The 26954-nt window shown below is 38.6% G+C and overlaps 1 protein-coding gene across 1 annotated transcript in view; it reads right to left on the reverse strand.

The window, feature by feature from the left end:
- Positions 1-3622: 3622 nt before the first annotated feature.
- The window catches only part of LOC100673096 (A disintegrin and metallopeptidase domain 3-like), a 150932-nt gene continuing 127600 nt past the window's right edge, over positions 3623-26954 (reverse strand). The window contains exons 16-18 of the mRNA XM_064271940.1: positions 8606-8704; positions 8143-8219; positions 3623-3676 (exon numbers count right to left, since the gene is read on the reverse strand). Of these exons, the coding sequence (XP_064128010.1) occupies positions 3623-3676; positions 8143-8219; positions 8606-8704 (230 nt within the window). The remainder of the gene's footprint in view (positions 3677-8142; positions 8220-8605; positions 8705-26954) is intronic.

Consider the following 26954-nt stretch of genomic DNA (forward strand, 5'->3'; position numbering starts at 1 on the left):
TAGTGAAATAGTGAGGTTGAAGATCAAAGCTAATTTTCAGAATAAAATTCAAAGTGACTTAAAAAATGGAACATTTCCAAGAATAAATTAGAAACATAGCGGCATTTTCAGAACTTCTGACATCAGTTAATAAGAATTTAAATAAGCTGAACAAAAATAATAAACAGGAAGCAACAAAAAATATTATTCTAAGTTTGCCTAGAAATGAAGACATTCTCATTTTACGTGCTTACCATAAATGATCTAAGAACATTAAAAAACAATAGAAAACAATATCAAAGGACCTAGTGAGATAGGGAAGAAACAGGGAACGAGCCCCTAGGCAAGGAGTCCTGCAACACCTGCAGCTTGCAACTTCAATACTATGCGCTTGGCTAATGACATAAAACCCCTATCCTGGAATGTTCGATCAGGCAGGAACAATGTACTCCCTTTCAAGGTGTTATTCAGAAGGACTGGCTGGATCTGGTCCCTGGAGCATGCGCAGATATCTGCAAGATGACCAATGGATGACTTCCACCTGATGCAAGTACCCTTGACAGGAATCTAACCGGCCAGGCAGGGGGACTGCACAAGCATAACACCCCATAATAAGTCCAGCCACCCAATCCCAGGAGCCTGTGCTACAGGTTCCATCTTGGATTCCAGATCTCATGCAGCTTAATTTAGTATGCACCGCCATTGTGAGAAGTACCCGCCCCATGAAAGAAACCTACCGAATATTCATTACTTTATTACCGGTGCCAAACCCATATAAGCCCCAGAACAACCTTTGTTCAGGGGAACAGAGGCTAGTGTTGCTTGGTCCCTCTCTGTTTCCTGCTTGCAAGCCTTTACTCTCTTTATGTCGCTAATCAATCTTTGTGTGGAACCTCTGAGCCTCTCCTGGTCCATCTTGGTCAGTAGAAGGCAAGAGTCTAGGCAGGGCTTAGTCCCAAGCTGGGAAGCCTGGCCCTGCAACACTAGATTAGCCTTCAAAATTCTGTGAAAGGACAACAAATTTGGAGGAATCACATTACTCAATTTTAAGGTTTTCTATAAAGCAACCAACCATAAAGAAGACAAAAATAGCAAAAAAAAAAAAAAAAAAAAGACATTGATAAATGGGACAGAAAAAAAAATAGCTTAGAAATAAACCCATATAAATATAATCAACCGATTTTTTTTTTGAAAGGTACAAAGAAAATTCGATGAAGATAGTTTTTTCAAGGAGTACTGCTGGAAAAATTGGATGCATATGCAAAAAACACACAAAAACAACAAATCAACACAGACCTCACATCTTACACAAACATTAACTCAAGGGATCCCATAGATCTAAATGAAAAGGCAAAACCTCCAGACTAAAACGAAAAACTTCTGGACTAAAACAGAAAACCTCTGGACTGAAACAGAAAACTTGCATGAACTTTGGGATTGGTGATGAGTTTTTGGATATGACAGCAAAAGCACAATTCATAAAAAATTTAATAAGTTGGACTTATTAACAGCACAGTCAGCCAATAGGATCTAATCAACATATATAGACTATCCCATACTTCATAAAAATACACTTTCTTTCCAAGTGCCCTCAGAAAAATATCCCCAAATAGACCACATCCTGGAATATAAAACAAGCTGTAACAGATTGAAATAATTTAGTTTATACCAAGATGGTAACATGACCAGAGACACATCCCAACTCCCCTGTAACAACTAGAGAACAAAACAGTAAAATAGCAATAACAAGAAGACAGAAACAAATGTAAAACTCTGAATCCAGCCCAAAACTAAAAGTAATAAGCTGTGATCTGAAGGAAGAATAGGCACACTAGAAGGCAGAAAGCTCTGTTTTCTTTTCTTTTCTCTGGCACCCAGGAAACTGGCTGGCCCAAACCCTACTGTGATGAAGCCAAGTCTCTGGAATGAGAGGCAGCCTCCGAAGAGAGGTGGACAAAAAAAAAAAAAAAAAAGAACAGCAAAATGCAATTAGTGGGCTGAACTCCCTAAGAAGGGGGCAGGGTGGCAGTAAGGCTTAGCGTTTGTTGTTGATCTGCTGTGTCAGAGACTTTGTATCAGCAGGAAAGCAGCCAGTCCCAACCTACATTTCAGAGGAGTTGGAGTCTCCCAAAGAAAGGCAGACAGGCAACCGCAAATGCAATTAATAGGCTGAGCTCTCTAAGAGCAAGACAGCAGCAGTAATGTTTAGATTTTCACCCACTGGATCGGAGACCTCATGTCAGTAAGAAAACAGACAGTGGAACAGGGAAATCTTGGGACTGAAACAGAAAAGCCGCTTTCACCTCATCCACACTCCAGGCAAGTTGGAGGGGAAAAAAAAAAAAGAGGGGTAGCCCATATTGATTCCAAACTGCATTAAATAAAAGAGACCCATTAAATTGTATAGCTGTAAACAAAAGAGAGGATTCTCAATTTGCTTTCAGACACTTGAAACATTCGGAGTAAAAATGGGAAAGAGGGTTGGAGATACACCTCCAAAGCAAAATGCACATGCAATGTGAAACGATATTATGATCTACCTAAACCAAACCAAATCCCTCGCCTTCCAGTGGATTCTGACTCATAGCGACCCTATAGGACAGAGTAGAACTTCCCCATATTGTTTCCAAGGAGCACCTGGTAGATTCGAACTGCCAACCTTTTATGGTTAGCAGCTGTAGGTCTCAACCATTATGCCACCAGGCTTTCCATGATCTACCTGGAAAAAAAAAAAAAAAAAAAACCTGCCATCGAGTCGATTCCGACTCAGAGCAACCCTATAGGACAGAGTAGAAATGTCCCATAGAACTTCCAAGGAGTGCCTGGTGAATTCGAAATGCCAACTTTTTGGTTAGCAGTCATAGCACTTAATCACTACTCCACCAGGGAATCTCTACTCCACCAGGGTTTCCATGATAATACCTGTGAAATCAGATTGGAGACGTATAACAATAAAGGAAAAGGGAAAGCTCTTGCATGTAGAGGAGATAAAGCAAATGGAAGAAACGAGTAAAAGACTGAACAAAAGATTTCAATGGGCAACTTGAGAAGACAAATTTAAGTATTAGAATGAAATGTGCGAAGACCTGGAGTTAGCAAATCAAAAGAGATAATGCTAGGCATTTCTCAAGCTGAAAGAACTGAAGAAAAAAATCAAGCCTCAAGCTGCAATATTGAAGGATTCTATGGGCAAAATATTAAACGATGCAGGAAGTTTCAAAGGAAGATGGAAGGAATACAGAGCGTCACTATATCAAAAAGAATTGGTCAATGTTCAACCATTTCTGGAGGTAGTATATGACCAAGAATCAATGGTATTATAGAAGGGAGAAGCCTAAGCTGCATTGAATGCAAAAATAAAGTTCTAGGAATTGATGGAATATCAACTGAGATGTTTCAACAAATGTATGCAATGCTGGAGGCACTCATTCATTTGGCCAAAAAACTTGGAAGACTGATACCTGGCCAACCAATTGGAAGAGTTCCTTATTTGTGCCCATTCCAAAGAATGGTGATCCAACAGAATGCAGAAATTATCAAACAATATCATTAATATCACACACAAATAAAATTTTGCTGAAGATAATTAAAAAATGGTTGAAGCAGTACATTGACAGGGAACTCTCAGAAACTCAAGGTGGATTCAGAAGAGGATGTGGAACAAGGCATATCGTTGCTGACGTCTGATGGATACCGGCTAAAAGTAGAGAATATCAGAAAGATGTTTACTAGTGTTTTATTGATTGTGCAAAGGCATTTGACTGTGTGGATCATGACAAATTATGGATAACACTGCAAAGAATGGAAATTCTAGAACACTAAGTTGTCCTCATGAGGAACATGTACACAGACCAAGAGGTAGTTTCGAACAGAGCAAGGGGATATGGTGTTGTTTAAAATCAGGAAAGGTGTGCATCAGGGTTTTATCCTTTCACCATAGTTATTCAATCTGTACACTGAGCACATAATCCAAGAAGCTGGACTACATGAAAAAGAACGGGGCATCAGTATTGGAGGAATAGTCATTAACAACCTGTGATATGCAGACGACACACCTTCGCTTGCTGAAAGGGAAGAGGACTTGAAGCACTTGCTGAAGATCAAAGACTACAGCCTTCAGTATGGATTATGCTTCAACACAAAAGAATACAAAAATACTCACAACTGGACCAGTAAGCAACATCGTGATAAATGGAGAAAAGATTGAACTTGTCAAAGATTTCATTTTACTTAGATCCATAATCAGTGCCATGGAAGTAAGAGTCCAGATATCAAATGATGCATCGCATTGAGCAAATCTCCTGTAAGAGACCTCTTTAAAGTGTTAAAAAGCAAAGATGTCACTTTGAGAACTAAGGAGCTCCTGACCCGAGCAATGGTACTTTCAATCACCTCACAGGCCTGTGAAAGCTAAACAATGAATGTAGAAGACCAAAGAAGTATTGATGCCTTTGAATTTATGGTGCTGGTGAAGAATACTGTATATAGCATGGACGGCCAGAAGAATGGACAAATCTGTCTTGGAAGAAGTATAGCCATAATGCTCCTTAGAATCAGGGCTGGCAAGACTTCTCTCATGTACTTTGGACATTTTATCAGGAGGGACCAGTCCCTGGAGAAGGACATCATGCTTGGTAAAGGGTCAGTGAAAAAAAAAAAAGACCCTCAACAAGATGAATTGATAGAGTAACTTCAACAATGGGCTCAAGCATAGCGAAGATTGTGAGGATGGTGCAGGGCTGTGCAGTGTTTCTTTCTGTTGTGCCTGGGGTCACTGAGAGTGGTAACTGACTTGAGGGCACCTAACAACAATATTTGTGTGTGTGTGTGTGTGTGTGTGTGTGTGTGTGTATAGTGACCATATAAGACAGAGTAGAACTGCTTCATAGGGTTTCCAAGGAGCAGCTGGTAGATTCGAACTGCTGACCTTTTGGTTAGCAGCTGTAGCTCTTAACCACTGCACCACCAGGGCTCCATATACATGAGGGTAAGTCAAAAAGTATTGCTACAAAATCACAGAAACATTTTTTACACAAAAATATCAAAATGTGAAGCCCTTGTTTCTCAACACATCCTCCATCTAGGTCCATACGCTTCTGAAGGTGACGTTTCCATCTCTCTAACTCTTCCCCGAAGAATTCTGCACTCTTTGATTTACACTACATCTAAACGGCCATTGTGGCACCTTCTAGGAACTCATACTGTATTCCTTTAAATGTTCTTTGAGTTTGGAGAACAAAAAGATGTCTGGCAGGGCAAGATGAGTGTTGTAGGGTAGATGCGGTAAAGTTTCCAAATGAAATTCTCATAGGACAGCCTTTGCTACCCTCGAAGAACGAGCAAGTACATTGTCATGACGGAAAAAAAAATTCCTTGGTGTAACTTTCCTGACCTCTTTCTCACCAATGCAGTTTTCAGTTTTCTTAAAATAAGTCCCCGTGATCCTCATGTGTCCTTAAGAAAATCTATCAAGATTAACCCCTGGTAATTCCCCCAAACAGTCATCATAACCTTCTGAGCAATCTTCGCTCATCCCTGAGGTCTTCCTGCCCTCCTTAAAATGCCTGATCCATCTAAAAACTGTTGTTTTATGTAGGGCAACATTCCCATAAACTTGTTGCAAAACTTCAATGATTTGGGAAGATGTCCACTTCAGTTTTGTTAAAAATTTGGTATTAGCTTTGACCTCAAAATTGATTTTTTTCCCCCCATGGCACAAAAAGTATCCTTTTTTTGTGAAGACACCCTAACGAGACTAAGACAAGTGTATTACCGAGAGAACTTGTCTGCAACCATGCACTGATCACAGAGATATGTTTAAACACGTTTGTTTGGAATAAACTCATGCATGTATGCACAGGAACCGTAATAGCAATACTTTGTGACTTGCCCCCATATATATGTTTTTGTTGTTAGGTGCTTTCAGCCAAGATCCATCTGACATCAGCAATGATATCCCTCGTTCCATATCTTCTAGATCCAGCTTGAATTTCTGGCAGTTCTGTGTCCACGTACTGCTGCAACCAGTTTTGAATTATCTTCAGCAAAAATTTTACTTGCATGTGATATTCATGATATTGCTTGATACTTTCCACATTCTGTTGGGTCAACTTTCTTTGGAATGGGCATGCATATGGAGCTCTTCCAGTCGGTTGGCTAGGTAGCTGTCTTCCAAATTCTTGGCACAGGCAAGTGAGCTCTTCCAGCCTTTCATCTGTTTTTTGAAACATCTCAACAACATCAAAAAAATAATAATATGTATATTCCACTTGTCTCCTGCAGGCATTTATGGTTGCAACCACTTGCTGCAGGGTGTAGACTTGATTAGACTCTAATACGATTTCGTATCAATGAATCACATAAGAGATGAAAATGAGTACACCAGCCCCAGACATGGAGAAGTTGGTTTGGTACTATCAGCTAGGCCTTGGGGTTCTCCTGTTGAATGTAAAAGCCCTCACAGAACTTAAGCATCACAAAGGGCCACTGTGTGACAATTAGGGATTAACACAAAAATCAGGCCACTTCATAGTCATTTCTGAACACAGACAAAATATAAGCCTTTTCTGATCCTGAAAAAAATAACCAAATATCTCCCTTCTCAGGTTAATAAGAGTGGCTGCTGCTTATTTACCAAATACAGCTTTAGTATTTGTCTAGTTTTCCTTTCTCTTACGTAAGATTCATTATGATACACACGCACAGAATTATCTCTATTTCCTGATGAAATCCAAACCAGGGCAAAGGCCTCTTTGCTAAAAACCTGCTTAAAATTCCTTAGCACAAGCCCGTATCTTATGTAATAAGTCTTTTCTACTGCCCACTTAGCGAGATGTCCTGTGGTGCCTTGTGGTATGTGTTCTCCCTGCCTGCAATGAATAATAAACCCAACTTAGTCAATTAAAAAAAAAATTACAGGTGCAAAAAAAAAAAAATTTTTTTTTTTCACAATGGTCTTTGGCAGGAAGCCATTGACAAGGGAAAACAAACTCACTCCAATTGATGTCAGCTCTACTCAGTGAGAAGTTGCTTCCTAGTGTCATACCGATAACAGCACTATGCTTCCACAGATATATGTAGAAAGTTGGCATTTGAAACTTCCTACATACAAAAAAAAAAAAAAACAGGGAAAGAAAAAAACAATTCTGTTGCCACTGAGTCGATTCTGACTCACAGTGATCCTCTAGGACAGAGTAGAGCTGCCCCTTAGGGTTTCCAAGGAGTGGCTGGTAGGGTCAAACTGCCAACCTTTTGGTTAGCAGCTGAGCTCTTAACCACTGTGCCACTCCTTGCTTTACTGGAATGTGATTATCATGATTGACATTACTGCCCATAAGCCTATTAAAAAGAAACTCTGCGTATGTTTAAAAAAAAAAAAGATCTTGAGTAATAAGGGTTAAGAGATTAAAGGAAGAGAACAAGAGGTATAAAGAGAAGCCTACTCTAAGAAAAAGAAGCCCTGGTGGCTCAGAGGTTAAGTGCTGGGCTGCTAACCTAAAGGTTTGGGGTTCAAACCCACCAGCTGCTCTAAGGGAGAGAGATGTTGCAGTCTGCTTCCATAAAGGTTACTGCCTAGGAGCGCCTGGTGGATTCGAACTGCTCACCTTCTGGTTAGCATATAGTGAGTATGAATTATTTTCAACTTCTTTCTCCAGTTAATAATTATTTTGCTGTGATATTTTTCTACATAATCAGACCAATGTGATATTTTTATAATTTTCTTTTCTAGTCTTCACTTCTCACTTTGGTCAATTACTTCTACTAAGGCTGATACTTCTGAGTCACACCTTGAAGGTCTACATTTTACTCAAGGCCAATTTCTCTGTCATTTAGTGAACCCTAATGAATTTTTTTAACATTCTGTCTGGAACACTGTCACACTTACTTCATATTGATTTTTTTTTCCTACCAGTATGATTCCTTAAATGTATTTATTTCTTGAAAATTGTGAACAAGTATGTACAAGAACATGGAGATGAAGGGGAGAGGAAAAGGAGGGAAAAAAAATCAAGATGTGGGAAAGGATCAAAATATACAATCAAAATATCTTGCTTTGCAAGTGAACAAATTAGCATGATCTGACAATAAAAAGAAAGGTAAATCTTTAGAAATAAATCAGCCTTAACATTTTAAATTATTTAAAAAAAATTCTTGGTCAATTACCTGTATCCCTGAATCTTCACTCTCTTTTGACCTTATCTTCCGTGGAACTGTGACGTGCAACATTATTTCTTCAGAATCTACAAGAGGAAAATGTTTGGGATTTTTCTTTGTTTTTGTTTTGCATGAAAAAACTACCTCTGTCAAGAGTGGATTCATAACCCCCAGTCCATGGGTGGGGTCCTGCTCTTATCAAAATCTCTTAAAACTATAAATAAACTTATTTATATGTGTCCACCTTTCCTTTCTGGTCCACCCATTTTCAATGGTACATCTGAAATAGCTAAGATTAAATCTAAAAAAAAAAAACGGTATTACATTTCTACAGGACCATTGTGTTTGTTTTCGGAACCACCTCGGGTTTTCCTCAAGAGCTCAGGAATCAGTTGAGCTCCTCAGTACACACGCATCTAAATCCTCTAGCCGTGGACTGGTATGGCCCAGGGAGACGTGTTCGGATCTCTACCGCCAATCCAACCCTGGGCTCTGACGCTGACAGCGGACTCATCTACTAGTACCCTGGGTTCACCCGGCTTGTCCCGGGTAGGGGCATGGATGAAGACGCCTGCAGGGGTTCAAGGAAGGGGGGCGTAGGGAATCTCAGGGCTTCAGGAAACTGTTCTCCTGGAAGATCCCTGCCCTCCTCTGAGGCAAAAGGGGAAGGAAACTGAGGTCTCCGCGGACCCACCAAGGCTGGCGTGTATCCTTCCAAGCTCGGCAATCAGAACAAGGAGAAAGAACATGACTCAGGCAGACCGCAGGGAGCACGGCCACTGATAAAGGCCGTTGGGGCACCTCTGAGGCTCGCGGGCTACCCGTGACTACAGGGGAGTTCGGGTTGCTGCCCTGGGCCCTGGTGGTGAGGCCTGTTGTTACTTTCAGCCTTGGTCCTCTCAATCTTGGGGTGGTAGAATGACCGGGCGGCTTCCACAGGGCAGGGAGAGGAAAGTCCAGACACAAGCATGCACACTTGCACAAAACTTCTTTATTGTGACAAGGTTTAAATTTTTTAAACCCTTCAGTAGTGACATTGAGGCAAATAACATGATTTGTCTTTGTTAGGCTCATATCTAGTGCGGTTCTTGGTAATATCCTTTCTCCAAGTCAGAATTTTTTTTATCTTTTATTTCCAGTAGTGGAGAAAAACAGAAACGTTAACTGTTATTACTAAGAACTTTGAATTTAAATCATGCCACTGATGCCTTAATAATTATCTTTGAAAATAAGGAAAAATCTGAAAATTAAACTTGAGCCTGGAATCAAAAAACACTTTTCTTAAACTCTTTTACAATACTATTCCTACAATACTAGATTATAGTCAGTTGAGGAAAGGGAAAGGGATGCTTTAAATTGCAACCTAAGTATGTTTGTTATCATTTATTGTAAGGTCTCAGTGAGAAGCTGTAGAGATGGGAAAGGCAATAAGAGAAATGAAGGCAGGAAAACCAGATACCGCTGTAGTAGGAGTCTATGAATGCCTCCTCCAACTTCATGGCAAATATTTCAAACTGCACATGTCCAAAATCTCACTCATCTATCACACCTCTCACCCAAGGCTTCCTGTACCCCTGTACACTCTACTACAAGGCTGAAAGTGTCCGAAGTTGCAAAAATAAACTCTGGGTAAGTCTAAAACTTGAACCTGCTATATAGTGGTACAATTAGAAAAACACTTCTGGAAAATTATCAAAACAAGGCAGGCCAATGATCTATCTACTCTGACACCTATGGGATAGCTATGAGCTGGAAAGCACTCAATGACATTTTTTTTTAATGATCGTGTTGGCCCAAAATAAGGTAATGGCAATAAGGATGAATGAAAGCCGTGGTAGAATCCCTTTGCAATTGGATGCATATTGTGTGTGAAATAGAACAACTAGCTGGGAATGAGAACCCAGTCACAGAAGTCAATTTGGATTAAGAAGTCACTGCCAAATTGGGTAAATCCAGTGACAGTTGGGGAAATAAAAGTAACTACACATTTGGATTGGGAGGGAGATGGCAAGTTTAGTTTTAGTCAGGTGAATCTGAGGTATAAAAGGCAAATTCAAGCAAATACGCCAAGTAAGTAATAGAGAATATATAGCAAGTTTTCCTTTTGACTAAAGAACCTTAAGACATCTGAGAGATGCCAAACGTGTCTGTGTATGTGTGTGTCTGTGTACCCAAACTCCTCTTTTCTTGCTTAAAAGGAAATTTCTTGCCCCAGATTTCCTCTTTTTGCCCATTCTCACAGTGTCATCATGGAGTAGAACTGCCTTGAAAGATTGCACTGGTCAGACTGTCACATGAGAAAGAAATTTCTACCTATTTTTGGTTTTGCATTCTTTGTATCTTTGTTACAAAGGTTTAGCAGTTACTGTGAAGGGATAACTGAACAGGCAAGAGAGTGGTGGTGTAAAGTTTCCATTCAGAAGAAATACTTATAAATGAGGCGTTTCAAATCATTGAGCTCGAGGGTAAGGAAAGTTTTATTTGTTGAGACTCAAGATTCCAAGATCTTTGTAATTCTAAACATATTGTTAGTTATCAACCAAAGGCCAAAGATGGGAAAAGTAGGTTATCGTAGCAGTCTGCTTCAATATGGCATTGTTGAATGTCTCACTGTTTCTCTTCACTCTCAATGATGGACTGTTGTTACTGCTAGTTGCCATCCAGTTAATCCCAACTCCTGGCCAACGCATGTGTGCAGAGTAGAACTGTGCTCACAAGATTTTCAAGGCTGTGCTGTTTTGGAAGCAGATCTCCAGGCCTGTCTCCTGAGGCTCTTGTAGGTGAGTTTGAACCACCAACCTTTTGGCTAGTTGTCGAGGACTTAAATATTTGTGGAACCCAGGGGCTCGTCAAATACAGACTCCTAATGTCAAGTATGGAGACCTGGTGGTGCAGTGGTTAAGAGTTATGGTTGCTAACCAAAAGGTTGGCAAGTTCAAATCTACCAGTGGCTCCTTAGAAACCCTATGGAGCAGTTCTACTCTGTCCCAAAAGGATTTCCATTGGAATTAACTCCATGGCAGTGAGCTTGGTTTTCTTTTTTTTTTTTTTTTTAAATGCCAAGTATAGTTGGCAAGCACTACCTTAGCCAGGTAATTAAGGTTAACATAGTCCTTGATAAATCATGCTGATAGTATGTACCTTTAATATGATGTGATGAAAATAACCTTTCACCTGTGTGGTCTCACACCCCCAAACCCATAATTCCATTCTAACTGTAAGAAAAACATTAGACAAATCCAAGTGGAAGGACATTCTAAAAAATACCTGACCAATACTCCTCAAAATTGTCAAAAAGGAAAGTCTGAGAAAACTGCCACAGACCAGAAGAGGCTATGAGATATGATTACTAAATGTAATGCAGTACCCTGAATGGGATCCTAGAAGAGAAAAAGGTATTAAGGAAAACTAGTAAAACTGAATAAAGTATCACGTTTACTCCATAGCGATGTACCAGTATTGGTTCCTCAGTTGCAACAGGCGTACAGGAATTCTCAATGAGCTATCTTTGTAACTCTTCTAGAAATCTAAAATTATTCTACAATTAAATGTTTTTAAAAAGTCAGCTAGTTTTGTTCTTCTCCCAATGACTATATATATATATATATATTTATTTATAACATACTTAGGTTTATATGTTCTAATTAGTATAACTATAACACCATCAGGTATTATACTAATGGCATTAGGATTGGAGGAAGACTCATTAACAGCCTGCAATAAGATGACATGACCTTACTTGCTGAACGTGAAAGTGAAGCGGGCTTAAAGCAGTTACTGACAAAGATCAAAGATCACAGCCTTCAGTATGGATTACACCTCAACATAATAAAAACAAAATCCTCACAACTGTACCAATAAGCAACATCATGATAAACGGATAAAACGCTGAAGTTGTGAATGATCTCATTTTACTGGGATCCACAATCAACCCATCCACAATCATGCCCATGGAAGCAGCAATCAAGAAACCAAAAGACATATTGTAGTGGGCAAATCTGCTACAAAAGAACTTTAAAGTGTTAAAAAGCAAAGACGTCACTTTGAGGAAATCCTGGTGGTGTAGTGGTTAAGTGCTACCACTGTTAACCAAAGGGTCGGCAGTTCGAATCCACCAGGCGCTCCTTGGAAACTCTATGGGGCAATTCTACTCTGTCTTATAGGGTCTCTATGAGTCGGAATCAACTCAATGGCACTGGGTTTGGTTTTTGGTTTTTGCTCACTTTGAGGACTAAGGTGAGCCTGACCCAAGCCATGGCATTTTCAACCACCTCATATGCATGTGAAAGCTGGACAATGAATAAAGAAGATCAAAGGAGAATTGATGCATTTAAGTTATGGGGTTGGCAAAGAATACTGAATGGACAATAGACTGCCTGAAGCATGAACAAATCTGTCTTGGAAGAAGAACATGTACTTTGGACAGGTTATCAGGAGAGAAAAGTCCCTGGAGAAGGACATCATGCTTAGTAAAGTAGAGGGTCAGTGAACAAGAGGAAGACCCTCAATGAGATGGATTGACACAATGGCTGCAACAATGGGCTCAAACATTGCAATGATTGTGAGGATGGTGCAGGACTGGGCAGTGTTTTGTTCTGTTGTGCATTGGGTGACTATGAGTTGGAAGCAACTCAAAGGCACCTAACCACAACAACAACATAACACCAGATCCTGTTTGATTTTTTTATTTCTGTACTGTAAAATTCACTCCTTGTGATGTATAGTTCAATGAGTCAACAAATCTATAAAGCCATGTATCCACAACCACTGTCAGGATACAAAGTAGTCTCACATCCTCAAAAATACACTTCTGTTACCCCTTCATAGTGAACTCCTCCCTACACTCCAAACCCTGGAAACAGATGATCCTTTACAAGTCCCTGTAATAATACCTTTTCTACAATGCCATATAAATGAAATTATGTAACATGTAGCCTTTTGAGTCTGGCTTCTTCCACTTTGCAAATTTCATTTCAGATGTATCCATATTATTGTCTGGATCAATAATCTGTTGCTTTTTATCACTAAATAATATTCCATTGCATGGATTTACCACAGCTTTTTTATTCATTCATCAGTTGATGGACCTCTGGGTTGTGTATCTTTTTGGCAATTAATAATAAAGCAGCTATACAAAAAAATAAAAAAATTTTTTTTTTAAGCACTTATGTACATTTCTTGTCTGAAGCTTAAGTTTTTCTTTCTTTTGGGTTAACACCTAGGAGTGGAATTTGGGAGCCATATGATAAGTGTATATTTAATTTTATAACAAACTAACAAACTATTTTCCAGGTTGTGTGTTTTACATGCCCACGTGCAATGTATGAGAGATCTAGTGCTCTTCAGCCTTGCCAGTATTTGGTATTGTTAGATTTTTTTTTGGTTGGTTGGTTGTTTTGTTTTTGTTGTTGTTGTTTTAATTTTTGCCATTCTAATACGTGTGAATCATACACAATGGGGTTTAATTTGTAACTGGCCAAACCAAACCTGTTGTCTTAGAGTTAATTCTAACTCAGAGTGATAGCTGTAGTGAGCATGTTATAAGTACTTATTTCACAATCATTTATTTTCTTACATGAATTCTGTTTTGATCAATAGAAAACTGTTCTATTTACAAATGTGTCACAAAGATAAATTCAACGGTCACTACATGCACGCTTGGTTCACAACTACAAGAAAGTATTATAACACTATAGAGCTGAATAAGAATACTAACTTCAATGGCAACTGTTAAGAACTAGAGTTGGTGAAGCTCAAACAGATTTAAGGCTATTCAAGTTCAAGCATAGAGATACAAAACATTGAGAACACCACATATGTGTCTGTGTTTGAAATATGTAAGATTTCTCCCAAAGATCGTGTAAACTTCTGCTTCACAAAATTCAAAAGAAAAATACAGAAGGAAGCAATGCAATAGAGGTTATATTAAATGACAGTAACATATAACACTATAATTAAGATGAAGTAAGGAATGCCGATGGTGCCTGTGAGAGTTAAAATTGGCTACTAACCAAAAGATTGTAAGTTCAAGTCCAACCAGAAATGCCTTGGAAGAAAGGCCTGGCAATCTACTCCCCCCTAAATCAACCATTGAAAACCCTACTGCGCACAGTTCCACTCACACTCACACGGGCCACCATAAGCCCCATTCTCTTGAAGGCAACTGGTTCTTTTTTTAAGGAATGTGAATACATCAACTTGCTTGTTACCTGCTAGAATACATCCTACACAAGGAGTTAGGAAATACTGTGTATATAGTTGTTCTCAAGTAGATTATTTCATATTTCTCTAACATATCCTTTTCACCGTTGAATATTTAAACCAATCAAAAATTCTATAATATATTACAAGTACAGCACACACTACAGACTACCATTACCTGTAAATCTCTCTGTCTTAATCACTTGGTGTCTGAAATGAAATGAGAGCCTGAAAAACAAAATATTAAGGAGAAATAATGGAAATTAGAAGGTTCCTGCAGTTTAGCTCTTTTAATCGTCCAGCCAGCTTGCCAGAAACAATAGTTTTCCTAGAGAACAGTCATATGGGTGGGAATGTGATCACCAGTGGTCTCTGTCTTATCTCACTTATAGCAGGAAGTCATGTTTTGCTTTAGACACATCATAATCCCTAGAATACAAATTAATTTACCCTTTCTGTAATTGTTTCCTTAAAGAATCTGAATTTTAGAGGCTTTTGTACCAGATGAGGATACCTTGCTTTTAATTTTGCTTCTTCAGCTTTTACTGTACTAATCCCTTCTCTTTCATTTCCTTCTGCTCCTTCTTGATGGAACCTCAAAAATTTCTACAGACATATTGCTCTCTTTCCTGACTAGATACCAGGAAAAGAAGTGATTACATAGGGCCACCCCATCATCCACAGTCTGAGTCCACTGGCCAAGGCTGCTGGCCCTTAAATCTTGCCACTCTTGCCTGTCCTCACTCACAAAGCACCCCACTTTTCTTTTACTTTTTTAATTTATTGTTCTCTAGAGGAAAGCTTAGAAAGCAAATTAGTTTCTCATTAAACAATTAATACACAAATTGTTTTGTGACACTGGTTGCCAACCCTGTGATGTGTGGACAGTCTTTCCTTCTCAACCTTGGGTTTTTTTTTTTTTTTTAATTGGGTGATTTTCTTATAATTAAGTTTTGGAGTTGATTATATGAGTCCTTCCAGACATGTGGTTAGCAAATATTTTCTCCCAGAATGTGCTTTCTTTTTTCATTCTTTTAATAGTATCCATATTTGACAAAGCCCAAAAGTCGGTTAAATGAGGAAGAGAGTCTCTTTAACAAATGGTGCCGGCATAACTGGATATCCATCAGCAAAAAATTGAAACAAGATCCATACCTCTCACCATGTACAAATACTAAGTCAAAATGGATCAAAGACCTAAATATAAAATCTAAAATAATAAAGATCATGGAAGACAAATTGGGCAAATGCTAGGAGCCCTAATTCATGGAATAAACAGAATACAAACCATAACTAACAATGCAGAAACACCAGAAGAGAAAATAGATAACTGAAAGTTCCTAAAAATCAAACACGCTCATCAAAAGACTTCACCAAAATAGTGAAAACACAACCTGTAGACTGGGTAAAATTGTTGGTTATGACATTTCTAGTAAGGGTCTAATCTCTAAAATCTACAAGATACTCTAAAACCTCAACAACGAATAGACATATATTCCAATTAAAAATTGGGCAAAGGTTATAAACAGACACTTCACCAAAAAAGACATTCAGGTGGCTAACAGATACATGAGAAAATGCTCACAATATTAGCCATTAGAGAAATGCAAACCAAAACTACAATGAGATACCATCTCACCCCAACAAGGCCAGCGCTAATCCAAAAAACACAGAATAATAAATGTCGGAGAGGTTGTGGAGAGACTGGAACACTTATGTACTGCTGGTGGGAACGTAAAATGGTACAACCACTTTGGAAAATGTTTTGGCGCTTCTGTAAGAAGGTAGAAATAGAAGTACCATAAGATTCAGTAATCCCATCTCTTGGAATATATCCTAGATAAATAACAGCTGTCACACGAACAGATATATGCTCACCCATGTTCATTGCAACACTGATCACAATAGCAAAAAAAAGACAGAAACAACCTAGGTGCCCATCAACAGATGAATGGATAAACAAATTATGGTGTAGACACACAATGGAATGCTACGCAATGATAAAGAACAATGATGAACCCACAAAATATCTCACAACTTGGATGAATCTGGAGGGCATTATGTTGAGTGAAGTCAGTCAGTTGCAAAATGACAAATATTGTATGAGACCACTATTATAAGAACTCAAGAAAAGGTTTAAACACAGAAGAAAACATTCTTTAATGGTTAGGAGGATGGGGAGGAGGAAGAGGGGAATTCATGAACTAGAGAGTAGACAAGAATCATCTTAGGTGAAGGGAAGGACAGCACACAATATAGAAGTCTGCACAACTGGATCAAAGCAAAAGCTAAGAAGTTTCCTGAACACAACCAAACACTTAGAGGGACAGAGTAGCTGGAGTTGGGACCTAGGGACCATGGCTTTGGGGGACATCTAAGTCAACTGGCATAACAAAGTTTATTAAGAAAACGTTCTGCACCCCACTTAGGTGAGTGGGGTCTGGGGTCTTAGAAGCTTTCGAGCGGCCATCTAACATGCATCAATCAATCCAAACCCACTTAGAGCAAAGAAGAATGAAGAACACCAAACACACAAGGAAAATATTAGCCCAAAAGACAAAAGGGCCACATAAACCAGAGACTCCATCAGCCTGAGACCAGAAGAACTAGATGGTGCCTGGCTACCACTAATGACCACCCTGACAGGGAAGACAACAGAGAGTCCTGGAAAAAGCTGGAGAAAAGTGCAGAGTAGAACTCAAATTCATATCAAAAGACCAGACTTAATGGTCTGACAGAGACTGGAGGGACCCCCAAAACTATGCCCCCAGACCTAAAACCATTTCCAAAGCCCATTCCTCAGACAAAGATTAGACTGGACTAGAAAACATAAAATAATACTTGTGAGCAGTGTGCTTCTTAGGTCAGGCAGATATGGGAGACCAAAAGGGCGGTCACTGTCTGGAGGCAGGATGAGAAGGCAGGAAGGGACAGGAGCTGGTTGGATGAGCATGGGAAACCTGGGGAGGAAAGGAGGAGTGTGCTATCATGTTGTAGGGATTGCAACTAATGTCACATAATAATGTATGTATAAACTTTTGTATGAGAAATTCACTTGGGCTGTAAACTTTCACCTAAAGCACAATTAAAAAAACAACAACAACAACAATGCTGTATAGGACTACAGCCTTCAGTACGGATTACACCTCATAATAAAGAAAACAAAAATCCTCACAACTGGCCCAATAAGCAACATGATGATAAATGGAAAAAATATTGAAGTTGTCAAGAATTTCATTTTACTTGAATCACAAACAATGCCCATAGAAGCAGCAGTCAAGAAATCCGGTGATATACTGCATTGAGCAAATCTGCTCCAAAAGACCTCTTAGAAGTGTTCAAAAGCAAAGATGTCACTTTGAGGACTAAGGTGGGCCTGATCCAAGCCACGGTATTTCCAATTGCCTCATATGCATGCAAAAGCAGGACAATGAATAAGGAAGACTAAAAAAGAATTAACACCATTAAATTATGGTGTTGGTGAATAATATTGAATATACTACAGACTTGCAGAAGTATGAATAAATCTGTCTTGGAAGAAGTAGAGCTGGAATGCTCCTTGGAAGCGAGGGTGGCAAGACTTCGTCTCACGTACTTGGGACATGTTATCAGGAGAGACCAGTCCCTGCAGAAGGACATCATGCTTGGTAAAGTAGAGGGTTAACAAAAAAGACGAAGACCCTCAATGAGATGGATTGACAGAGTGGCTGCAACACTGGGTTCAAGCATAACAAGGATTGTGAGGATGGCACAGGACTGAGCAATGTTTCATTCCCTCGTTCATAGCTAGGATCGCTATGAGTCGAAACCGATACGAGGGCATCTTTTACATAGGGTTAGTGTACCACGGTCCTATAGAAAGCAAGATCAAATAACTTGTCATTTTAGACAAGGATAGAGAAGCATTTCAGCAAAACAACAAAAGTTGTAATGGAAGAGCAGGGAGATGGTGTCCAAAGACTCTGAGATAGCTAAAGATCTTTAAAGTTCCAAGTAATTTCTGATGATGCATTTAAGATTGAAATGCCATCCGTAAGGAGACACATATAATGAATCAAGGTCAAGAGAATACGAAGTTAGCATTCACCCAAATGAATTTACAACCGGAAAGAATGATTATGTTATATGTAAAGGAGAGGAAGTATGAGAACATGTTTTTGATATTAAAAAAAGAAGACAAATGGGTCCTTGAGAAAGCTAGAAAATAGCAGCTCTGATACAAGGACAGGAAATAGATGAACCTGTTTATAACCTGGAAACAGTGCATCTTGGCAGGGAAGGTAGACAGAAAATGATGTTATGTAGTGATTTAAAATCATATAAACTGAGATAATAGATGGGTGGTTGATTATCGTAGAGATGAGTCACTGAAGGCCTCCCCCATCCCTCGGTGTGATGAAAAAAATCAAAGAAAGATAATCTCATATGGATTCACCTAGTGAGAGTGTGGTCAGTCTAAGAAGTCAACAGAAATCAGATAATGATAAAAAAAAAAAAAATTGCATTGAAAAAGGGCTTCTTTAGCTTAAGAGGAATAGCGGGCAGGAGGGAAGAAAAATTAATGGTTAAATGGAGTAGATATGAACTAGATGATTATAATTCAGAGGTGAAAGTTTTGATGTTAACTAAATGCTAGGAGGGGCTCAAGGAAGAGACAGTTCCTGTAAGTAATAAAGGTTAATGTAAATATTAAAAACAGGGCTCAAATTCCTAGTCTTATGGAAGTATTTTTGCCCACAAAGGTAGGCAGAAATATATTTTCCCAACCCAGAATATATACGTATTGTCTTCCTTAGAATTATCAGGTAGGTTCACTCACAAGCTGATCGTGGTAGTAACTCTAAATGTTCAAAAGAAACCTCATTTGAATATGTATTCCAAGCTTGATATCTAGCAGCAAATCACGAATTTTCTGGATGATCTTAAAATCCTACATTTTAAAAGTCTCTTTTTAAAAATATTTTTAGGCATTATCAGGGACTATGCTAAATGATTTGGAAACCCTGGTAGCTAGTGGTTAAGAGCTATGGCTGCTAACCAAAAGGTCAATGGTTTGATTCCCCAGGCGCTCCTTGGAAACCATATGGGGCAGTTCTACTCTGCTCTATAGGGTCACTATGAGTCAGAATCGACTCAAAGGCAAAGAGGTAACAGGTATGCTAAATGATTTGCTTAATGTACAGAAACAGAGTACCTGGCAGTAAGAATTAGATTTATTTGTGCATTTTGAGCATGACTAGTATTATTTTGAATTTATTTCTTATCCTTGACTAAAGTTATAAAGTAAACTTCAGTCTCTCTTTGTACATTTCTTTCTCACCAAAGTTATTCTAGAATGTACTTATTAGAGTGAAATTATATTAAGCATATGGTCCAGCACCAAATATGTGGAGGTTATACTTAAAATAATTCTATTTTTGTAGAAATCTTACAGTACAGAAGGAATATAGAGAAAAAACATTAATACACTCAATCTAGTATATCAAAATATATCAATAATGGCTCAAATGGAAGCAGAATCACTTTTAAACACAGAGACAAACCACTGTACAAGTCGGGTTAATTTTTTCTAGAAAAGTACAATTAGTTCAATATAATTACTATCACAACATATCAAATATTGATAAACTCTTAATGAAATGTATAGGTGTATGTACAAACAGGCATGTATATGTAAATTTATAGCTCATTCTAGAGTAAGAATCGCCATATTGGAGAAGAAAAGATAACGGCAGAAATAATTAGTTTGAAATCCCCATATAGGGAAGTGAATGGCAAGAGATTAGATCATGACTACTATCAACTTTTTTTTTTTACTATCAACACTTTGTTTCATAGTCATCTTAATTTAGAGTATAGAAGTAGCCATCTTGACTTATTATAAACATGTTTTACCAAAATTAATATGAATAGAAATAGAAGAGTAAAGAATAATCAATATGCATTTCCAATTGTTCCCTGTCTCAGTTACCAAGTGCTTACTGCAACAAAAATACCACAAGTGGATGGCTTCAACAAACAAATTTATTCTCTCACAGTTCAGGGGGCTAGAAGTTCAAATTCAGGGCATCATCTCCAGGGGAAGGCTTACTCTCTTGTCAGCTGGGAGAAGGTTCTCGTCATCAATCTTCCTCTGAACTAGGAGCTTCTCAGTGTGGAACCTTGGGTCCAAAAGACACACTCTGCTCCTGGCACTGCTTTCTTGGTGGTTTGAGGTTCCCCTGTCTCTCTGCTCACTTCTCTTTTTTATGTCTCAAAAGAGGTTGGCTTAAGACACAATCTAATCTTATAGATCTCATCACCATAACTGTCACGAATCAATCTCATCGACATCATAGTGATAGGATTTACAACACATAGGAAAACCTCCTCAGATGACAAAAATGGTGGACAATCACACAATACTAGGAATCATGGCCTAGCCAAATTGATACACATATTTTTGGGGGACAAAATTCAATCAATCCATGACATTCCCTTATGCTCGATCTATCTTCTCTGACATTGTTTTGCAGTCAAGTTTAAAACACATTCACGTAATGCCCATTGGATGTCCATTTCTTCACCTAATAAACAATGTTTTCCTTCTTCCAACTCTTTCTTTCTAATATCATTTTCTTTCCCTCCCTTTCAATGATAATTCAAAAATAATAATAATCATTTCCTACAGAAACATATTATCCTTTCTTTCTCCAAGCTAATTTGGTACTGTTGGGATAGAATCTTGGCCCTGCAATCCTGTGGTCATTGCACAACTGCGTGGGGTTGGTCAGGAAACTCTGGGTTGAAGTGCTTCAACCTCATTATTGATATATGGCTCAACTCTGGATTGAGGTGCTTCAACCCCTGACCAAGGAGCATCTTTGTTTTTTAATGGAGACTTTGTTGGTCCTATTCAGACTCCAGATAGGCTGATACTTTCCTAGTCCACGTATTAATGCTTTTAAGTATGCAGAAGTCCACCCATCTCAGCACAATGGGGAAATGGGAGATGGGAGACTCACGCAAGAAAATCTCACCCAGAAAGTTTTGGCTTCAGTAAAAAGAGAGTAATAGGATTGGGTTCCCCCAAAGGGCAAAGATATATCCTGGATATCAGTCTAAGCAATTCCTTTAGGATAGCATGGATGTTAGTGACTATCTGGGGGCTCTGGGACTGGCCTTACACAGGTATAATTTCCTTGCAATATCCCAAAGCCTAGGATGGGTAGGACAGCAAAATAATGAGCTATCAGAGAGGTGTGGACCGTTGGTGTTCTCTGTTGAGACTGGAGCAGTTAGCATGGCCATGGGCATTTAAGGGCCTGCAGCAGCAGTGGTGTCTGGGATGTTTTTATCTTGGAATATAACAGCCTCCGGAGTTAAGAAGATACCAAGCTTCCTATTTCTAACTAAGGGATCATGGTGGATAGAAGGATCAGTAGACACATATTGCATGCTTTCACAGGGTTTATTTCGGTCTGTGAAATTGAAAACTTTAAGCCATAACAAAAGGATAGGAAATTAGGTTCTTTCATTCTTGAATCAGGTCAGTTAACGGTGACTTTCTTGGTAACATCCTTTTTTGAAAGTATGGCTTTTTGACATTGCTGCTTAGTTGCTGCTGTAGAAGTAATATAGAAAAATAGAAATGTTAAATACACATTGTTAATAAAGCTGTATAAATTCATTATGTAACTACAGGATACCAATTAATTTCTATAACTAAGACACTGGCTGCACTGGCATAATTTATTTCCGTGCTCTACAAAATTTATAAACCCAAGTTTCTTTTTCCTGAATAATTTGTGGTAGTCACATTAAAAGGAAATATTGTAAATTGGTATTTATATATATTTCATTTACATAGTCTCTGAACCTTACATGGATAAAAGAAGATCACTAGGTGGAAAATAGACAAAACGATATGGAAAGAAGGGAAAACAATCACTATTAATGCAACAATAATTGTCTACAGAGAAAGAGTACTTTAAAAAACCCACTGTGCATTTCCAACAGGTGTCCCGCTACACAAATTCATGTTCTAAACCAAACCCATTCTCAACTCTTCACCACCCCATCACCCCAAAACAAAACTAATTCTTATCCCACTATACTGTATGTCCTTGGCAAAAGGTGTTACCATCTATTCTGTCAGAAATGTTGAAGTCTAATTCTCTATTTTATCCTAACAGAAATGCAGTCACCACTGCAGTCATTTCTACCTCCACAGTATCTCTCACCCTAGCGACACAGTGGTTAAGAGCTATGGCTGCTAACCAAAAGGTTGGCAGTTCAAATCCACCAGGCAGTCCATGGAAACTCTCTGGGGCAGTTCTACTCTGTCCTATAGGGTCACTATGGTTGGAATTGACTCGATGGCAACAGGTTTGGTTTGGTCTGATTTAGTATCTCAGAATTTTTTGTTCCTTCCCTCTTCATCAACTCTGCCCTTATCAATCCTTTCCTGTATATTCTGTAGTCTCTTAGATGTTTTACTCTTCTCCAGTTCTGAATCCATTCCATTTTCCCCTACTTTATGAATGAAATTTATAACATGCAAGCCATGTCATGCTCTTACCACTTCAAAATTACTTTACTTCCTGTTCATATATGAGAAAAATTAACTAGTTATCATAGCATACAAGTCACCTGTCTTGGCTCATTATTACCAATATAGATTTTACCTTTCAATGTTCACCTCATAAATTTGAAAGTGAATTTTTAAAAGTATTAAGAGCACAAACTTTGGAAACAGACCTGGGTTTATATTTTAGCCTACTATCTACCTGCTTTATATTAACAGACATTACGTAAGCACTTTTTCTTACATGCTAAGTCCGACTGTCAATACAATCTGTTGGTTTACCTTCAAATTTATCCATAATCAGACCATTCTTACCATCCCCTACACTGGGGTACTGTTTCTCTCCTGGATTATTGCAGTAGTGCCCTAGCAGATTTCTCTATTTTTACCCTTGACGCCATACAGACTACTTTCAGCAAACCAGCCTTATAAAGTATATGTTATATGCTTGGTATCGAAATCCTCCATCGGTTTCCCCATTCCAGTCAACTAAAACACAGATGGCTTCCAAACCCTACCTAAGTTTTACTTCTCTGACTTAATTACTACAACAGTGTCCAAGATAAATTGATTTCCTTGCTATTCATCAAATATTCCAGAATTATTTTGAACTGAGTTTTCCATCTGTCAGGAAAGCCCCCGCCTATGTACATGCATGGATAACTGACAGTTCTGTTCAGGAGAGTTGACTTAGAGCTGGAAGGGAAAAGCTCTATCTTTACCTCTTGGAATGCCTGGATGTCAAGTTTTTACTTTTTTGCCAAGATGAGAGCAAGACAATGGGATTTATCATGGGCAGTGGTTAAAGTGCTCAGCTGCTAACCAAAAGGTTGGTGGTTCAAACCCACCAGTCAATCTGTGGGAGAAAGATGTGGCAATCTGTTTCTGTAAAGATTACATCCTTGGAAACCCTATGAGGCAGTTCTAAATAGGGTCACTATGAGTTGGAATCAACTCAGTGGCAACGGGTTTTGGTTTATTTAAAGTTTAAAATAAGGAACTTCAGAAACTTCCACATGGGATATCTCTTGTCCCCCCATAGTTGCCTGCACTCTCTCCTGCTGAGCTGTATTCTTTTCATTTAAATAGAAGTGTCATGTGAGTTGGCTCTATAGAGTCAGGTGAGTCCTTTCAAAAAACTTAACTGAGAACATCTGTGCACCTCCTTCACTCCTTTGGATGTTCTGCAGTGTGTATTCTCAACAACAACAAAATAAATAAAATGAAGAAAAAAAAAAAAGTCACTTGCTCAATATTGCCTACCCAGACAATCATATTTAAAATTGCTATCCAGCTCCTTCCTCAATACCTACTCTCCCTGTCACCCTTACGGCTCTATTCTTTTCCAGATGATTAATCACCTTTCATATACTATATAGTCAATTTATATACCATGTTTATTTTTTATGGACTGATACTCTACCCCACTATTTCGAATTCTAAAGCAGGACCTGAATGCAGCCATGAACTGCTGATAGTAGAAGGAAGTTGTAGAAAATAATAAAATAAATAAATCAAAGAAAGTAAGATATTGGAGTTTATGACTTAAGAGTTGGAAAAAATCAGGAAGTGGCAACCTCAGTATATCGCTGTAAGAGAGCATGCTAAAGTTGGGTGGGGGTGGAGTTCAGGTGATAAACAAAGTATGAGGGTAAGATTTGTGATGGAAGGACTTGAGAGGATGACAATGAACCAAGTGCCAAAATTCCAGTTTAAAATGGAGGTTTTAAAAAAAAGTTTCAAATATTATAATATCAGTGAGGAGACAGAGATTGATCTAGGCAGAAATAAGACTTTACACTGGAATTAAAAATGTTTTCTTTGGTGGCAGATAAGGAAACAGCGGCCCATTGACTTAACTATTAATCAAATGTCTGATATGGGAGAATGTCAGATATGTAATTGGATAAACTCTTCGTCTCACTCTAGGTTGAATTTTTCCATTTACTTCTAATGATCGGCCCAACATGTCAAATATAACTAGGTCTTTACACATATGAATTACATTTTTGAACAATATAAATGGATGCTTATTTTATTCCATCTTATGGCAAATAATTTTCTTCCTATCTTGGAAGGGGTCCATGTAATATTTTGTCTGCCAACTGCTACATCCTCAATAAATGTAAATTCCATTCCCCATCCCCAATGGTTAGATGTCAAGGTGATAAGATCATGTGGTCCCTAAAAGTTCAAACTTTCAAAGCTGATCACTTTAAATTAACCTTTAACTCCAAAACTTACTAATGACATAAGCATGGAAAATTAGTTAATTTTTTATGTCTGTTTCTTCATTTCTAAAATAAGGATAACAATACCCATCAAATCTTAGTGAGGAAGAGATGTAAATATAGGGAGACAATCTGTGTAAATCTACCAGTCAGAGCCTGGCACATAGTAAGTTTTCGGTAAATATGGAGTAAGTTTTAATATTACCACTAAAATTATAGAAGCAGAAACGAGAAACTAAAAGTGAGAGGGTAGATTAAATGAGGAGTCGGAATGTATGATTTTCTTAAATATTTTAAGAAAATATTCCAATATTTCAAAATTGGCCATTTTGAATTGGACAATCATATAGACTACTACACTGGGAATGACAACTTGAAGGGAATGGTATCGCATTCATTGTCAAAAAGAACATTCCAAGTTCTATCCTGAAGTACAACGCTGTCAGCGATAGGATGATATCCATACGCCTACAAGGAAGACAAGTTAATACACCTATTATTCCAATTTATGCACCAACCACTAGGGCCAAAGATGAAGAAATAGAAGATTTTTACCAGCTGCTGCAGTCTGAAATTGATGGAACATGCAATCAAGATACATTGATAATTACTGGCGATTGGAATGTGAAAGTTGGAAACAAAGAAGAAGGATCAATAGTTGGGAAATACGGCCTTGGTGAGAGAAACAATGCCAGAGATTGAATGATAGAATTTTGCAAGACCTACGACTTCTTCATTGCAAATACCTTTTCTCACCAACATAAATGGTGACTATACACATGGATATAGCCAGATGGAACACACAGAAACCAAACTGACTACATCTGTGGAAAGACATGATGGAAAAGCTCAATATCATCAGTCAGAACAAGGCCAGAGGCTGACTGTGGAACATCAATTGCTCATATGCAAGTTCGAGCTGAAACTGAAGAAAGTCAGAGCAAGTCACGAGAGTGAAAACACGACTTGAGTATATCCCATCTGAATTTAGAGACCATATGAAGAATAGTTTTGATGCATTGAACACTAGTGAACGAAGACCAGAAGAGTTGTGGAATGACATCATCCATAAAGAAAGCAAGGGGTCATTGAAAAGACAGGAAAGAAAGAAAAGACCAAGATGGATGTCAGAGGAGACTCTGAAACTTGCTCTCAAACGTCGACCAGCTAAAGCAAAAGGAAGAATTGATGAAGTGAAAGAACAGAACAGAAGATTGATTTCAAAGGGCGGCTCAAGAAGACAAAGTAAAGTATTATAACGACATGTGCAAAGAGCTGGAGATCGAAAACCAAAAGGGAAGAACATGCTCGGCGTTTCTCAAGCTGAAAGAACTGAAGAAAAAATTCAAGCCTCAAGTTGCAATAGTGAAGGATTCCATGGGGAAAATATTAAACGACACAGGAAGCATCAAAAGAAGATGGAAGGAATACCCAGAGTCATTATACCAAAAAGATTTAGTCGATGTTCAACCATTTCAAGAGGTGGCATATGATCAGGAATCAATGGTACTGAAGGAAGAAGTCCAAGCTGCTCTGAAGGCACTGGCGAAAAACAAGGCTCCAGGAATTGATGGAATATCAATTGAGATGTTTCAACAAACAGATGCAGCACTGGAGGTGCTCACTCGTCTATGCCAAGAAACATGGAAGACAGCCTCCTGGCCAACTGACTGGAAAACCCACTGCCGTCGAGTAGATTTGACTCATAGCGACCCTATAGGACAGAGGAGAACTGCCCCATAGAGTTTCCAAGGAGCGCCTGGCGGATTCGAACTGCTGACCTTTTGGTTAGCAGCCACAGCACTTAACCACTACGCCACCAG

This window comes from Loxodonta africana, chromosome 19 (genome assembly GCF_030014295.1).
Source record: "Loxodonta africana isolate mLoxAfr1 chromosome 19, mLoxAfr1.hap2, whole genome shotgun sequence".
NCBI lineage: Eukaryota > Metazoa > Chordata > Mammalia > Proboscidea > Elephantidae > Loxodonta > Loxodonta africana.